The sequence below is a fragment of the Sander lucioperca genome, chromosome 15 (genome assembly GCF_008315115.2).
Source record: "Sander lucioperca isolate FBNREF2018 chromosome 15, SLUC_FBN_1.2, whole genome shotgun sequence".
Lineage (NCBI taxonomy): Eukaryota > Metazoa > Chordata > Actinopteri > Perciformes > Percidae > Sander > Sander lucioperca.
The window spans coordinates 14,962,827-14,979,635 of NC_050187.1; the positions used below are offsets into that span (position 1 = coordinate 14,962,827).

Below are 16,809 nucleotides of genomic sequence, written 5' to 3' on the forward strand. Positions count from 1 at the left end.
TTGTGGCCAAACTGAATGTATCGACTTCAAAGGTGACAAACGCTATAAGATGCGCGCTCTTCTCCATGCCTCGGGGCTCAGTGAACTGTCACCCGTGCTGAAGCAGCAGCATCCCCGCTTGGTGCATAATTTGACACAGCGACCTGGCCTTTGAAGCGGACAATAAAAAGTCTCACGAGGGCTAATCACATTACGCACCATTTGTCTCGCTGAAGTGAAGTGTTACAGCACCTTCCGTAGGAGCGTTTTAATCAAAGACTGAGACAAAGCTGCTGCTGCACACATGTCAACAGGAGAGGCAGACCTCCTGTAAAGAGCCTCCGGCCGGGTGTCTTCCTCTGCGCTACGACGCGTCTGTGTGCCCAGTGCGCCTCCGGGGACCACCAAGGTTATTTGAGGTTGTTTCAGGGAGTCCTTATTGTGCTGTATAGTGGCATTTTTTCCAATATTAAACTGTGTTGAGAGGACTTTATCGGCATACATAGCCGTGATTGAATGTCTATTGGAATTGGGAAACTTCATGAAATCTGCCATAATATTATCTAAGTAGTTTTTAAAGATTGCATTTTGTCTGTCATTTTGGTCCTGTGACTATACAGGACTTGTATCATCAGAATGTATCTGATCTGCAACCGGCCGGACACCAGTTTGGGGAGGGTTGGGAGGGACGAAAGAGTTAACCAGGGGGAGGGAGCCTGTACAGGGGCGTATAGTATAAAACCACCTCAAGAGCGCACATCAAGAACAGCGTGAGTTTTGGTAAAAGCCGTAGTTTGATATGGTTTCACTTGTTTTCTTGCAACAGGACTCGTTAGAGACGCACGCCAGCCCACGTCATTTATTTATTTTTTTATAGTTAAAGGATGAAAACTGTTTTTGAAGAAGACAGAACTCCACCGTGAAGTCTAGGAAGGTCTTTTTTTTTTAACTACCTGTACTCTTTTCTCCAAAGGTAGTCTCGTCGAATAACGTTGGTTGGTGCAGAATGTGGACAAAACAAGAAATGCGTAAAAGGGCTCAAGTGGAAGTGAGGAAAAGTGAAGTGTGAGGCTGAGAATGACACCAAGGGGCAACTGGGCTGCAAGTTTCCTGAGCTTGGAGATTTGACGAGGGCGCAACAACAGGGGAAAGTGGTAATGCTGCGCGCTGGATCAGTCCTGCAGTATTGAACTGTAATAATTGGCAGATCTGCGCATTAACGCACATCATATTTTGCTCAAAAATCTGAAGATATGAACAATCAGTAAAAGAGGACCAATCGTAATTTAGCACACAGTTTACAACGAACCCCCACTGGATCCAAATCAATTCACAACACTTTGTCCAAATTATTCGACTCCGATCCTTTTCCCTTCATTTTTGCAATTCTGATTCCCGAAGTGGCTCCGAAGTGGTGTTGCGGCTCCTCGTCCCCGGCGGATCCGGAGATTGGAGGCTCTGCACCGGGAGGAGGCGGAGTCGGAGCTCCGGCCACACCGCAGGCTCCCAAGAGCGGCCGCGTCAAAAGGATGGTGCGACTGGCGGCGGAACTGCTGCTGCTCCTGGGACTCCTTCTCCTTACCTTGCACATCACGCTACTACGGAGCAGTCCGCTGCCCCAGGGAAATGAAACTCTGAGCCTGGATCAGGACACAGCACTTACAGAGGTGAGTTAGGAAATCTATTAGTAGCGAGGTGCTTTCCAGAAGGGAGAAAGGGATTTCTTGGGGGAAATTTGATGCGAAAAGCGATATCTAATCTTATTTGGTCACAGATTGGTTTGATAAAAATGCTGATTTGAGCCAATGGCCCAGGCAAAATAAAGCCTGTATTCCCCAGGAACTCTGTGAGTCTTTAGCGGTTGTTGACATACACCGGGATAGGGTCTCCCCAGGGTGTCCCCCGGGAATGGCAGGGGAGCCAGCAGAGGGATGGAAGATGAGGCAGGGTCAGAGATCAGCCCCCTGCACCAGACGCACCACCCTATTGTTGGGGGTTAAATGCTAGCTGCAGGCACTTCTCTGTCATCATGGGCTCATCACTGTCATCCAAGCTTTCAGTTGATGAGGCAGAGGGTCAGAGCTGAACCCATGAAGGCCCACCCCCCCCAATGTTGGGAGAAGAGTCTGGCATCAGACTGCTCCAGATCAAGTCTACTAAGTAGCTTTATTTGATCCTACTCACATGTGTAGGCAAGGCCACATAGACACCAAGATCAGATATGAATGTTGTGTTGTTTGTTGTGGAAAAGACAAGAAATCGAATAATATAAACTAATAGGAAGTTTTTGAAATCTTTTTGACATTGATTTCTGGTCAAAATACAGTTTTCAATGACACCTTTTTGGGTTGTGGTCCAGTTTAGAACATACCTCAACAACATTTCAAGAGGGAGACATTTGTCAACATGACACCACTTATCAGCATAAAGCACACTGACTCCAGGAGCGCCTCGAATCCTGACTCAAGGGTTAAGACAGGTTTGGGATAAACAGGCTTTTTTAGAGAGTGTTAAGCATCCTTCAGCTGCTTTTTGATGTATATTTAGCATGCTGCTGAAATATTTTTATCATGTCCCAGTGATAAATGGATATTATGCCCACTGGAATGGTGTCCCTTTATAAATTCTTTATAAGGGCTTTGGGGGAAATGAATGGAAATAATTTGTACTTCAACAAGAGGATGGTGAGGGTAATTTCTCTTATCTCCACTATCACTGCAGACCTGCCTGTGTATATACAAGAGCAAGCCTGTGTTCGGTTGGATATTAGGGCATGCAAAGCCGAAGAAATATTCCAGGAATTTATCGAATATTTGTCACACAGCCAAATGTTGGATTGGACGAACAGGATGAGGACTAGGAGGGAGTTTCTCCTGAGGACATGCAGCAAAAATACTAAACACATGCCACCCATTCCAACTCCAACATCCCTTTTGTCACTAGTTGACATTTACATAGAGATTCTGGCTTGTGATGAAAGAACCCAACATTGCCACTCATGCCACATGTAGAGAAAAGCGCTGAATGTGATGTTTTTCTTTTGCCCATGATAAATGCCCAGATATGCTTCACTGGTCCGCCACTGAAGACGGTGATGTCATCTTTTAGCCAGGCTTGTCACGGCCCAGGGGGTGTATTGTGATTCCAAGGTGTCATATTTAAAATGCCATTCACAGGAACACAAATGACAGGATGTGGCTCCATGCACCTGTAGTGGAGAGAGAAAACGCTTTGGTCCAAGGCACTTTATCGTCACTGACTCAGGAAGGCAGATTCATCCACTGTGGCGGTGTAAAGATTCTGGTGTCTGATTTTATAATTAAAAAAACAGTATTTGTCAGCTAAGAACACACAACTACGAATATTGTACTAAATTATGAATCATGGTTTTCTACCCTTGAGCTTATTATCATATGTTAATTTCTTCAAGAAATAAACTCTAAACGGTTCACTCCTTTATAGCAACCCAGTTTGATCATGTAAATAAACACATACGTATGCCCAGTATGAGGCGTGTGACAGGGAAAGGGTAGTTCCTCTTCCACCTACGTAAGTGTAGTGCTGAAAAGCATCTGGCACAATGTGCACTGCCTTCATTTCCTGCCAGCCTCCCTTGGGGAAGGACCCCTGAGTTGCTCCCAATTGAAAATTGAGTCATGCCCCTTTAAGCAGCCCTCACAAAGTGAAAAAGGGGGAAGCGGGAAAAGAAGAGGAGATAACTGTGAGGAGGGAGAGGGGGTGGCTTGTGTGTGCAAATGTTCATTCATAGCTTTTGAGAGTGGGGGGTGACATCCTGGGAGGCCCCAGATGAACTGAGGAATGGTGGTGTCACTTTTGATCTCCAAATTAAAGCATGTTCCTCGTTAAGGAAGATCTCAGATGAGTGATAGGGACTGTAAAGCTTTTCCGCCATCAAAGGGCAACACTGCTGATTTTTTTTTAACATTTAAATGAGTTAGTCCTGTGTGCACTGTTACACCCTGGGCTGTATTAGAGAAACATGAGAAAACAGCATGTTTTTCTCATTATGTTTGTTAAAAAGCTCCACTGAGAGTCACTTGGAAAAGACAGAGAGAGGTGTTTATGTCGACATTATCAGGAATTTACCGACTTTACACACAACTGATACACAACTGCCATTCCTTTCAGATGACTAATTTCCATGTTGGGCAGTCTTTCCATTATTTTCAACTCTACTAATTCCCTTCAATCATTCTGCTAAAATACTGATTGAGACTGAAAAAAATCTATTAGGGCGTATATACAATTTCATAGTTTGTCCTTCACACTGCTGAACTCCCAGATGGAAGATTTAGTGAAATCTCAGAGCTTATGGGGAAAAGCACTTTAGATTTCTCTTTTTCTGTCCAAATGATGGACTGTTTTCAATACAATCTCACAATTTTCCAATTTCCAATTCAGCTCAAGACTTTAATCAACGGCATTATATTTAAAGCTTTAGAGTGTAACTTTTTTTATATTAAAGGTCCCATGGCATGAACATTTCACTTTATGAGGTTTAACATTAATATGAGTTCCCCTAGCCTGCCTATGGTCCTCCAGTGGGTAGAAATGGCGATAGGTGTAAACCGAGCCCTGGGTATCCTGCTCTGCCTTTGAGAAAATGAAAGCTCAGATGGGCCGATCTGGAATCTCCTCCTTATGAGCTCATAAGGAGCAAGGTTACCTCCCCTTTCTCTGAGTTGCCTGCCCAGAGAATTTGGCCCACCCATGAGAGAGAGGCATCATGGCTTTCAAACGAGCAAAGTGGCAGTTGGTCAAGGCCACACCCCCACTCTCCACCTTGTCCCCCCCTCTCTCCTCCTCAATAGCTACAGACACAGAAATGGCACATACTAAGTAAAGCTCATTGTGGGTCTGGCTCTAGTGGCTGTAATTCTGCACCAAGGCTGAATTTCAGGAAAGAGACTTCAGATACAGTATTAGGGGACCATGAAGGTCTATATAAAAGCATCCAAAGAGCACCATGTCATGGGACCTTTAATGAACAACTGTTACATTCAAGCCATTGCCAAATGAGTTAATACAAAGATAGTTAAGACTATCAGCTCCACAAAACACTCTCTGTATTTCTCAGCATGGCTGTGTTTAGAAATTGTTGTCGTTCGGCGACTTTCGCGTGCAGAAACTCGAGTGAAGATAATTACCTCTTCTGAAGAGTCCATGTTTTTTTTAATCCTCAGTGTCCTCCTTGGCTACTAGCAACTGCGTAGGGGAGGGTTGGGGGCGGTGCGCGATTACGGAAGGCTTGTATCATGTTGATGCAACAACAGTGTTGTTGTCATTACTTAGAATTCCTCATGGGGGCGACAGAAACTACGCACTATAGCTTTAAGGCTGATATTTTTCTATGTTTTGGCAACTATTTACAATGAGAAAATCAGCATCTGTCCTGTTGGCACCAAAGAAAGAGACAATAAACTGTATGTCAACCCTGTGTTCACATTCCAGTAGCATCTAGGTTTGACTGTTCAATACTGAGCAGCTCTCATATTAAAGTGTTTCTGATGTAGCTTCTGTATAAATAAAGGTGGAAGAGCAATACAGCATATTACGAAATGACAGCTGGGGATTGCATTGCAGAGCTGGGGTCTTTTTTTGTACACCTTCATGCATGTCTTCAGACATTACCTAGCCTCACCATGGCACAGTTTGTAAATGTGGCTTTTTACAGCTGACAGATAACACATGCCCTACAGCAAACTACAAATCTGTCCATGGTCATAAAACAGACATGTACAATGAACCAACCCGTTGTCAATGTAACACATCAGAAAATATCTTTCTATATCAGAGTCCAGCGACATGTGATTAAAACAGTTTAACAAATTACTTAAACATGAAACTGGGTGGTAATTTTAGGTGGTTACAGTAGTAGTTTGGTAGCAAATTATTAACAATAGTTTCATCTAAACTTGCAGCACACCAATTAGTAATTCTCCCATATGGAGCATTCTTAGTACTGTACTATCTGCAATATAAACTATGGCCTAAACAAAAATAGTAATAATATTTTCTTATAAACTGACAAACTACAAGCAGGCGTCAGCTCAATGGCCTCACATACTGAGTGAAACATCACAAGTGTTGCCCTGGGATTAATCCGAATGCTTTTAAAGTTTGATTAGAAAATCCGCCTGCCATAATACATAATACGGCATAATATGACACAACAGAAGATTCAGACAGGATTAGACTGGATAATGGATTAATCTCCCTGCAAACACTGTGACTGGGTTTTTACGACCCAACAGTTTGTGTATTCTGAAACATTTGTGGTGGCATCTGCTTTCTTATAATAGAGTCATAATTTAATTATTAATTAATTAATTATGTGTGTTAGTAGGTAGCCAGAGCATTTTTGGATGGATTTCCTTAAATGACAGCACAGTTGTGAATGAAAGCACCTCACGGTCTTATGGTGAGAAAACAAAGGGAATTGTCTTGTTTTCAGCGGCAGGGAAATGACTGTTTGTAGTATTAGTATTATGAAACAGTAATGTCTGGACTGAAGAGCAACTTGTGTGGTCTGCAGTTAAATGCATTAACCATTTACAGTTGTGTGTATGTTTTTACATTGGGACTGAACCTGTAAGTGCTGTGTTGGGCCTGCTCCCTGAGCGGAGCTCAATTACAGCCAGTGACTTCTGAAGCCTGGGAACTTGAAAGACAGGGTTATCACGTGGGCATCTCAAAGCCCAAGTACTTGTGATATAACCAAAGAGGGTCATATGATGTTCACATAAAAGGGTTGATAGCAGATGCACAAACTATGTTGTTGAAGTGACCTTTTTTCTGTACTGAGCGCTCAGCCATAATTGTTTGGTTATGATACAAGACATTTGTGGTTTTAATTTAAATCTGCTTGTTCAGAATCATATTCTTCAGATTTTATGATTTCGAACATAAATTCTCATAAAAACTCATCCTCTTATCTCTTTTTAATTGGTGGCTACAGGCAAAATGCACAACCATCTACTCTTCCTCCTCAAAATTATGGGCAATAGTATAATCACTGTAATTATCGCAGTAGCTCACATTAAGTATGTGATGTGAACGTTTTTTTAATTCTTTGAACTGCATCATATTATCCTATTAACTCCATCTGTGAATCTAGAATCTCTCCATCAAGTGAAGTAACGCTAAATAGAATATCCTTCTGTGCAGCTGATGTCCCCTCTGCGGTTGAATACAAGTTACATGTACATTTATAATCCTTTCTCCCTTGCTGTGCAGCTCCATTTACAGCGTCTATATTGTCCCAGAGTGCACCTTGGCTGGACACAAACAGCTCCACTGGGGGCTTTTATGCCCACCACAATGTGGCTGAACTGACACTTTGTCTGTGACTGCCCACCGCAACAGTACAGCACTGCTGCCATATTCTCAGGCCTCCGCCTGGCCACAAAAGCACTGGGGAGGAAAAAAATGGGACATGAAAAAAGAAAACAAGGAACATGATTGATGGTTTTCTTTGATCTTATTTTCTGCCAGTCCAGAACAGATGATTGCAGACTACTTATGGCTGTCTGTCCAATTGAGAAATAATTGTTCCTTCTGTGCATACCTGACAGAAGACATATGTCCTTAACTGTCATTTTGGGATGAATTTACAACCCCCCTGTCAGGAGACCAAATGTTTTTTCTGTAATTATTTTGCAATGTTTTCTTTCTGGCTTTCAGTATAGCCCCAGTGCAGGAAACCCATAAGTCTTACATGCTCTTTTCTCCCAGCCAGAACCAGAACATGCTAAAAATGTCCACATCATATAAATACCGTAAAGCAGCAGCATATTCTGTCAGTTAAAAATGGAAAATATACAGTCTGTAGCTGTAGCATTGGCTCTGAATGCAGGCTCTAGATGCATTATATTTTGGTGGAAGCAGACAGACGCATAGCACTCAGTGTTTCCCCCACTGTTTCAGGGGCTCCTTCTTTCTGGGCTCTGTGTCCACTGTCCACAGAATATATGAAAGACGTTATGGCCACATGAACCTCTGTCAACATCAATCTAATGTTGCTGAGTGTGCAGACTTTGTAGATGCCAAATGACAGGGCCCTGACAGGCAAGAATTTCCTAAAAAAATATTTTACTAATCTTATATTGTTAATGCATAAACAATAATAAATCAATATTATGTTCCTTTCTCTCCTCAGCAGAACAATATAAATGCAAAAAGCAGCTCCTCTGCCCAACTGGCTCCTGAAGACCGGAGGTCTGGTCCAGAACACCGGTTGGCCCACCGGCCTGCCACCCTCCCCTGGGCACAAGGCAGCAACGTACATAGGGACGGCCCTGGAGCTTTCCTCCTCGATCTGCACAACTTCCCCGACCTCTCCAAAGCCGATATCAATGGACAGAATCCCAACATACAGGTGACCATGTGTGTCTGTGCACCTGCCAGTGCCAGTATGCTTTGATGCTTTCACTCTCTTGTAAGACATGGCTACTCAACCACATAGGACAGGAAGAGCAAACAGGAAGGAGGAGAATTAGTTTGGTGCACATCACTACCCCTTTTTTTCTCCCCCTGTCCCCTTTCACACTTCTTGACTCGTGGTCAAGCTTTAGATAGACACTGAGGTCTCACGTCCATCATCATGACATCTGAATGGCAGACACCAACCAGCAATGCCTCACTCCTACTAACCCATGTGCAGGAAGACAGACAGCAGCTTATGTTAATGTGTCCCTTAGTGGTGCAGATGGCCAAGTAACCGCTGCCATGTTTAAATCATTCTCCTGTCTAATCCAGCGAGGGGGTCTTTCCATTTCTGAGAGCATCACTGCTAAATCCTAGCACGAACAAAGTGCATTAACATCTCAAGATGTGGGAAGAGAGCGGAGCAACCAATTGAGCAAGGGCGTGAGGCTGTGGGAGAACAGGGAGGAGGAGGAGGAGGAGGGGGGTGTCTTTGATCCTGGGATTCATCTGGCTTTCATGGTCTGGAGGAGGCTGAGTAGCCCTTTGAACTTTGTGTTTAGGTGGAGAGAGCCCAAGAGGTGGGAGGGTGACTGTGGGGCAGGGGTGGTGGTCCCCCCTCATCTGGGAGGCACATGTGAGTGGGGGTAGTATTGTGCATGGGACTATCAGAAAGTGTCACCTCATGACACCCAATCTACTCATTCTATCCCAAAATTCTATACAAGTACTTACTTTTTTGATGAATTCATGTTGAATATTGACTTTATATTGACTTCTGCTCTTTAATACAGGTGACTATTGAAGTGGTGGATGGACTAGAGGGTCATGAGCCAGAAAAAGGCCTCCGTAAGGAGAGCAAACCCAGCTGGGCTTCTCCTAACTGGAGAAACTGGTGGCCTCATTCTTCTTCACCTTCCTCCTCTTCCACCACTCATCAGACAGAGGAGCACGATCGCACCTACGGGAGCAACAGCAAGGACAGCAACTTCCTCAGGCCCCCGGCAGACTGGGACAGAAGAGGAGGCACCGGGGGAGGAAGCAAAGCTCAAACTGAATATGGTGAGAATGACAAGAGGGTGTGTTTGCAGGAAATGAGTGCACAAATGCACATGGCAGAATATTTAGCTGGGTCCATACTCTCTTTTGAGCACTGGTCTCCAGGGTTTCCACAGATGGCCATGGTCCGATGCGGAATCTGTAATTTGCAGATTTGCTGATTTAAGCTGTCACCATAATAAGTGCAGTCATCCCAGGCGAGCTTTTGGGAGCCCCTGATTGAAGCCTTAAACACGTTTTTATGAGATGGATTCCTCTGTGGTGCGGAGCTAACTACGTGACACAGTTTAAACGCCTCCGCTACATCAAAGTTCAGCAGCAGGACTGGGGCCAGAAGCACTGTTAGGCTGCCACAGCATCCTGACAACACTCTCCCCACTGATAAATCTGCCGTGGAAGAATTTACACTCACTGTCATACAGTAAGCGTCCGGCCCGTGTTGTAGCATGCCCAAACCAACATGGTCGAACAGGAATGCGCATGCTGTGGAATATGTCATTTTATCCACTTGCACTTGCCCAACAGTGGTTAGGGAGGCGATTTTATAATCTTTTTCTTTCAAACCATAGCCCATGTTTAATGTTTCTGGCTTATCGTTGCGGTCAGTGCTCATTCATCCTTCATTTCATACCACATAATGGACAAGAAAATACATTATCCTCATTTCTGTCCTGGTTTTAGATCTAATAATCATAACTGTGGACAGGCAGTGAGAGTTATCCATCACAGGCCATTGGTAGTGCATTCAGCCGTCTCATCTGTGGGCTGAGGACAGGTTATTATTAAGTTTTGTCTAAGCTGCCACCAGCTCTCTGGCTGTAGTAAGTTATAGAAGGATGAGGGGAGCAGCGCTTGATGACTATCTGGCCTGTATTCATACAAAATGTTCATAATGAGGGGCAGATGGCAGCGGGGGGGTGTATAGGAAGATTTGGACCCCGGCCACAATTACTTCCATCTCAACATGCCTACATTAATTCTCCTCATTGATGGAGTACTGCTTTCAAGATGTGTGAAGAAGTGTGTGTGCGTGTGTGTGTGCGTTACGTACGTGTGTGCGTGCATGCATGCGGTAGAGAGGGTGGTGGTGGGGTGAGGCGGTTGTACAGCCGATCGTAAGTGTTTCCATGTATACCCATTACAGTGATCTGCTCAATGATAATTGGAGTTAAAGAGGATTTCTTGCCAATTCACTTCCTATTTCCAAACCAATGAATCACAGATAGAGCAACTGAATGGTGTCCAGTGCCAATGTGCCAGGGATACTCAGGCAGCGCAGAACATGTCTATTGTCAGATCCCCTGCAGCTTTGTTGGAATTAGCAAAACACTTCCCTGTTACCTCACTAACTGAACACACATACTGTGCCCTATGCCATATACAACATAGTGTATGTGTGTAGACAGGCTTGCGTGGTATCTGCTTTGAGGGCCGAAGTCAAAGAGAACTTTGAGCCCCCCCCCACTTCCCCTTTCATGTCCTCCCCCCACTTATTATTAGTGAGGCATGCTAACAGGCCTGAGTAAGTTCAGCATGTGGCCTGCATTAGAGCTGAGGATATCTCTCTCTCTCTCTCTCTCTCTCTCTCTCTCTCTGATCCAGACTATATGGATGGAGAGGGGGACTGGAGTAACTGGACAGTGTGCAGTGTCACCTGTGGAAATGGCAACCAGAAGAGAACCAGGTCATGCGGTTACGCCTGTACAGCCACCGAGTCCAGAACTTGTGATATGCCCAACTGCCCAGGTAAAGTCTTGATTTTTAAAAAAAGAAATCCAACAGTAAAAATGGCGTCGATGGATATTACAGGATAGTTTGTAAGTGCATGAGTTGATTTAGTAGTCTTTCATCTTTTTATCCACCTTTCGCTGTGCATTCATCTCTCTAAAGGTATTGAAGATGCCTTCAAGACAGCAGCTACTGAAGTGAGCCTGTTAGCTGGAACAGATGAGTTCAATGCCACGGAGCTCTTTGGTGTTGGTAAGATTCTGCCTACTCTTTTTGTTTTATTTCAGACTATCCGTCATTCAGATGTTCTTACACTATCAAAGACAGTTTATCCATCTGGCAGCAGTGTTCCTGCACACACTTAGCATTCCTCATGCTTGGGCAGTGCTCCATTACTGCGCAGTGATGAAAATCTGCAGCAGGGCAGGAAGAGCACAGTATGCCGCTGCCTGCCCACACTCTCATAGTCCGTCTGTTCGGAATTAACCCGGTGAAAACACAACTTCATTAAATATAACACCTTCTCACACTTTCATTCTCTAATGTTGGGAAGGAGATGTAGCATTTAATAGTGTCTTGATTTCTTGCAGACACAGACAGCTGCGAGCGATGGATGAACTGCAAGAGCGACTTCTTGAAGAAGTACATGACCAAGGTGGCAAACGACCTTCCCAGCTGCCCTTGCTCTTACCCAACTGAGGTGGCGTACAGCACAGCAGATGTACACGATGCTCCCACACGCCGAGATTTTCGTTGGAAAGACGCCAGCGGGCCGAAAGAGAAGCTGCAGATCTACAAACCCACGGCCCGTTACTGTATCCGCTCCATGCTGACGCTGGAGTCCACCACGCTGGCAGCACAGCACTGTTGCTACAACGACAACATGAAGCTCATCACTCGCGGCAAAGGGGCCGGCACGCCCAACCTCATCAGCACAGAGTTCTCAGCCGACCTGCACTATAAGGTGGACATCCTGCCCTGGATCATCTGCAAAGGAGACTGGAGCCGCTACAACCAAGCCAGGCCGCCAAACAACGGACAGAAGTGTCCCGACAACCCTCAGGACGAGGACTACTACAAACAGTTTGAAGAAGCAAGGGAATTCTAGCCGGCTGTAAAGTAAAAGGAAGAAAAAACAAACACTGCGTAAATGTTCAGCTAAACCTCAAAAATGAAAAAACATTTTTTTTAATTCCGTTTTAGATCAAATCACAAAAGAACTTTTAGGCTCTGAGGAACCATACTTACTGCTGTTATGAACCAAGAGGAATAAAAATCAGAACACTCACAAGGAATTTTTCTTGACTTCACCAAAACCAGGCACACAATGTTGCTCTGTTTTTTTAAAACATTTTTCTTTTCTTTTTTTTATAAAATATGCCTCTTAAAAAAAAAAAAGAATGACATTTTTGCCAGTAATTGTGTCACCAATTGTATTTTTCTTCTTCAGATCTGGTCACTAAAGGGAGAACTGAGTTTGTATTCTTAAAAAGGGAAATTTATTATTCTAGGAATGTTCGTTTAGATTGTGTCCATGTTCGTCTCCATAGATTGTTTATGTTTGGTGAATCTGAGAGGCCTGTGGTAATAGAATAATGAGATCCTTCAGGAATGTTTTGGGTGGGGGGGGGACAGAGAACAGGGTTTTCTAATTTTCTCTCGTTTTGTCATTCACAATATCCAGGTTCTCATGTAAAACTTGAGTTTATTTAGCATGCACATTGTTTTTTTTTTTTTCACCAAAAATTTACAACCGTGTCCCTTGTGTCTCTGAGGCAGATCGTTACTGTAAAAAGCCTGCATTATTTTTGTAAAGTATTTATTAAGTTGTAGCTGTGTCTGAGTTGGGTGTCTATGATTCTGATTCACATATGGCTGAATGCCAATTTGAGATTATGCTCGAGCTGAAACTTTGGCAGCAATGTGCGTATTTGTGTCTCAAGTTAAGATTAAACCATAATAGAGCGTAAAGAATGTGTGAATTCAACTATACGGAAAGATTTTTGAGATATAAATCTATAAATACATTTTAAAAAGGCTATTGAATGTGTTGCTAGAAAAAAAATCTTTGTGCGTATGATCTTCATGGCAAATAAATCTTAACACAATTTCAAGTAAAGTTTCATCAGCTATGTGATATTTCTTCGGAGGGGGGAGGAGGGTAAGGTTCCCTTGAATGGGACTCAAATTCTTTGTCTTTGGCATGTATCCTCACATTCCTGAGTAATTTCTCAGTACACACACACATATACACACGTACATGTACACACGTATGTACGGTACGTACACACACACACACACACACACACAATGCTGCCTGTCTATAGCAAGGACCTCTGACCATTCCCTCTCCGCTGAGTGCTGCAGTCATTGTCGCACAGAGAAAGCCATTCATGGTGCCCTCATTCCTGCAGTCTTGTGTACGCCACAGCTGGCCGGGTGCATGGCTTGTCTTTATAATGCAGCAGGCCCCAGCACGTTCCACACCCCTAAGGCGCTACTTGCAACCGCCTAGTTGCTTCACTATTCATACAAGATTCCTCTACGCACGTCCTTCGACCAATTTATCCCAAACACAGCCTTTTTATCAACAACCCACCCTCAAATCCTCACTGTAAATCGCACCGATACATTCATTTAAAATGTAGAAATACTTCTCCCCCTGTACTATCAGACTCATAGTGTGTAAAGGTCTCTTTTGTCCCTCTCTTCAGTAAAAGCATGGTTTGAGGCTAAGATTACATTGACCGGCATGGATTGTTATCTTAGCGGACCGTCTGCAGAACAGGCCATGGAGATTTTTATTTTGAAACATTAGGGACAAGCGCAAAATTGATGACATACCTCCACCACCACCACCACCCCCCCTCCGCCTCTAGTATCTCTTCTCAAGACAGGCTCCACGTGTCTCAAGAGCAGGCAAGTATTTGTACACCCTCCTCACTTTTGAGCTCTCATTTCTTCTCCCCTCCTCTACAAACACTTGCATGGCGATTCCTGTGCCGAGGCGTACTGTAGGTAGGAATACAGATACAATACAGATTTCGAAGCTGAGTGCAATTGGTGTGAAAATGTATGAGAGGGCAGACATAATGCAGACAGGCGAGTGCAGAGAAAACTTGTTGCGTTGGCTGTGGGGCGTCAGCAAGGCCTTGCTTTTGTGTTACTATTTCCAGGACTCTACTCTGGTATGTTTCAAAGGATGCAAAGCACCATATTAGTGGTATATTGTCAGGGATCCGAAAGGGCTCATTAAGCATCACCAAGATATGATTGTTGGTATTTTGCCTCTATTTTTGTTATGAGAAGACAGTTATGTCCCAACGTACACTGTTTTAGATCAAGTTTGACAGGACTGGCTCTGGGATTTCTCAGTTGATCTCCTTACAAGAGCTAACTGCGGGAATGAGAAAACAAGAGGAGTTAAAAGAAGAAGAAAGCAGTGGAAACTTGGATGGGTCAATGTTGTAATAAATGAAAAAAAAAGCTCAGCTGTTCTCCAACTCTTTTCTGTAGAAATATCTCCCATTAAAACAAGTCCAGGTGGTTTGTTGTCCATGCTGGAGCTCACTGTGGGGCTTCTAGTAGGTCAATAACCGCGAAGCATGGTGGCAATCAGGCATCTCTTTTGTTTTGTGGTGTGGTGCAGATGTGGCCAAGCCATTTTTAGTCTCTCTCTCTCACTTTCACTCCCTCGCACTGCTACTTTTTGGGTGGTGTAGCACAATGCAGGAAGTGTCTGGGCCGCAATACCGCAGGCCCCTAACTGCACGGCAAACCTAATTAAAAGGTTTTTTCTTTGGTCTTCTAATCTGGAATAGCTGACCTGGACCAGGAGGTTGCTTATCTAGCCGCTCTATCCCTCCCTCTCAACCTTCACCCCGAATATCCTACCGCCAAAACAGGAGTGGAGCTGCTGGCACTCTGCCTGCCTGCCATAGACTTGTTTCTTTGGCACAGCAAGTCAGCGGAGGAGTGGGTGGTGGGGTGCAAACATGCGCCTGGGTGTACAGCTGAACAAACAGGTCAAGTAGCTGTGGAGCATCTGAGAGGGCAGGGTGTCTTACCTAACCCCTGCTGCTAGGACATCGCTGACATGCTGTACTATCTATGGGAGAACAATGACAGAGCACATAATAATTCACTTGGACATACTGTATAGTATCACCAAACAATGAACATCATCTTGTTAGATGGGTGTTGTGGCTTGATTGGCACCTGCCCCCGGCTCGTCTTCTATACCAGTTGAAACAAAAGCTAAAATGACATGCACCCACTCATAAATTTACACACAAAGCTGTCGGACAAATGAGGACAAACGGGCAAAAATCTGCTTTGCCGCGTTATAAAAAAAATAAAGAGTTATTATATTAAGTCATGCTTTTCATTGAGCTAAACACATGACAAATGAACCAGCACGTTTTATATGCTCACGCGCTAGTAGAAGTGAGTGGAAATCAGTTTCCCCTCAAATGAAAAAGGGTGATCCTGATGTGTATAAAGGTGAGAGATGTCTGGCTCTTCCAATTCCTCAGGGTAAATTCAGGCTTGGTCTGACAAAGACAGCCCCTAACACACTGTCTGCTTATAACCCTGTGTGTGAGTGTTGATGTTAGACACTGGCACAGTGGGGCTGTAACGTGTCGAGGGCTGTTGGTGGCCCTTAGGTGGTGAGGGAGGGGGGGGTCAGCATGAGCATGGAAGCGGCATGGCCGTGATTCACTGTGACAGCACCGCCTGGCATGTGAGGACAGCAGGCCAGACGGGCAAGGCTGCTGCCTTTGATCTTTATTTGCTCCACCGTCTGTTTTGCATTTAAGAGCCTTGCTGAGCGCGAGGCATTGGATACACCTTGAATGGCTCAGGACCCAGGATCCTTTTTCAAAGCTAAGGAGATCCAGGACAGAGAGGGATGATGTTTGAAGTGGAAGGTTCTGTGCTGAATAGGGCAGAGGGTCTCGCAGTAACACAGATTACCCCCCAATGAAAAGAGGTTGATCTATAATAACACACGATCTAATGATATGTGTGTGGGTGAGGGGCAAGGTAACATACATCTCCTTTTAGATGGACCCTCAAGATCAACCCGGGGTCAGGAGGCTGTGGAACAAAAACAAACTTTCACAGCAGCTCCCAAACCAACCTTCTGCTGCTCCTCCTGACCTGTCATATACATTTTGCACGCCAGCAATGTCAACAGACTGTGACGTGTTACACCTGAGAGGCAAAATCGGCTGAATACCATCAATATATGGTCCTATCCAACAACCAGGCATGGTGTACTGACAGGGAGGCATCTCTCTCTTCAAACGCTGCATATATTTATCTTCCTGAACATCTCTATTGCACATTCCTCTCAGACACTACAGTGGCCACGATCCAAAGCCAGCAGCTGGACAAAGTCTTGCACTAGAGACTCAAACAATTGACATAAATAACTGCCCTCTCTAATAAGAGCCTTTATGAGAAACTAAATCAACACAACTTAGAAGAAAATAGCATTTTGAGAAACGGTGTAGAATGGAAGATTTTGGTCATTTAATCCACAATTTTCAATGTGAAAAAAAACCTTATATGTGAAAAGAAAACTGGCTCAAG

The 16,809-nt window shown here is 44.3% G+C and overlaps 1 protein-coding gene across 2 annotated transcripts; it reads left to right on the forward strand.

Moving 5' to 3' along the window:
• The first annotated feature begins 722 nt into the window (after window positions 1-722).
• On the forward strand, window positions 723-13,330 carry ism1 (isthmin 1). 2 transcript variants are annotated; one of them, XM_031301806.2, is made up of 6 exons: window positions 723-1,646; window positions 8,159-8,377; window positions 9,219-9,486; window positions 11,086-11,229; window positions 11,374-11,463; window positions 11,802-13,330. In XM_031301806.2, the coding sequence occupies exons 1-6, from the start codon at window positions 1,509-1,511 to the stop codon at window positions 12,317-12,319; spliced, it is 1,377 nt and encodes a 458-aa protein (XP_031157666.1). In that variant the 5' UTR covers window positions 723-1,508; the 3' UTR covers window positions 12,320-13,330. The 2 variants fall into 2 exon arrangements, with proteins under 2 accessions (XP_031157666.1, XP_031157676.1); XM_031301816.2 differs by having other exon boundaries at window positions 8,162-8,377.
• Window positions 13,331-16,809: the final 3,479 nt, after the last annotated feature.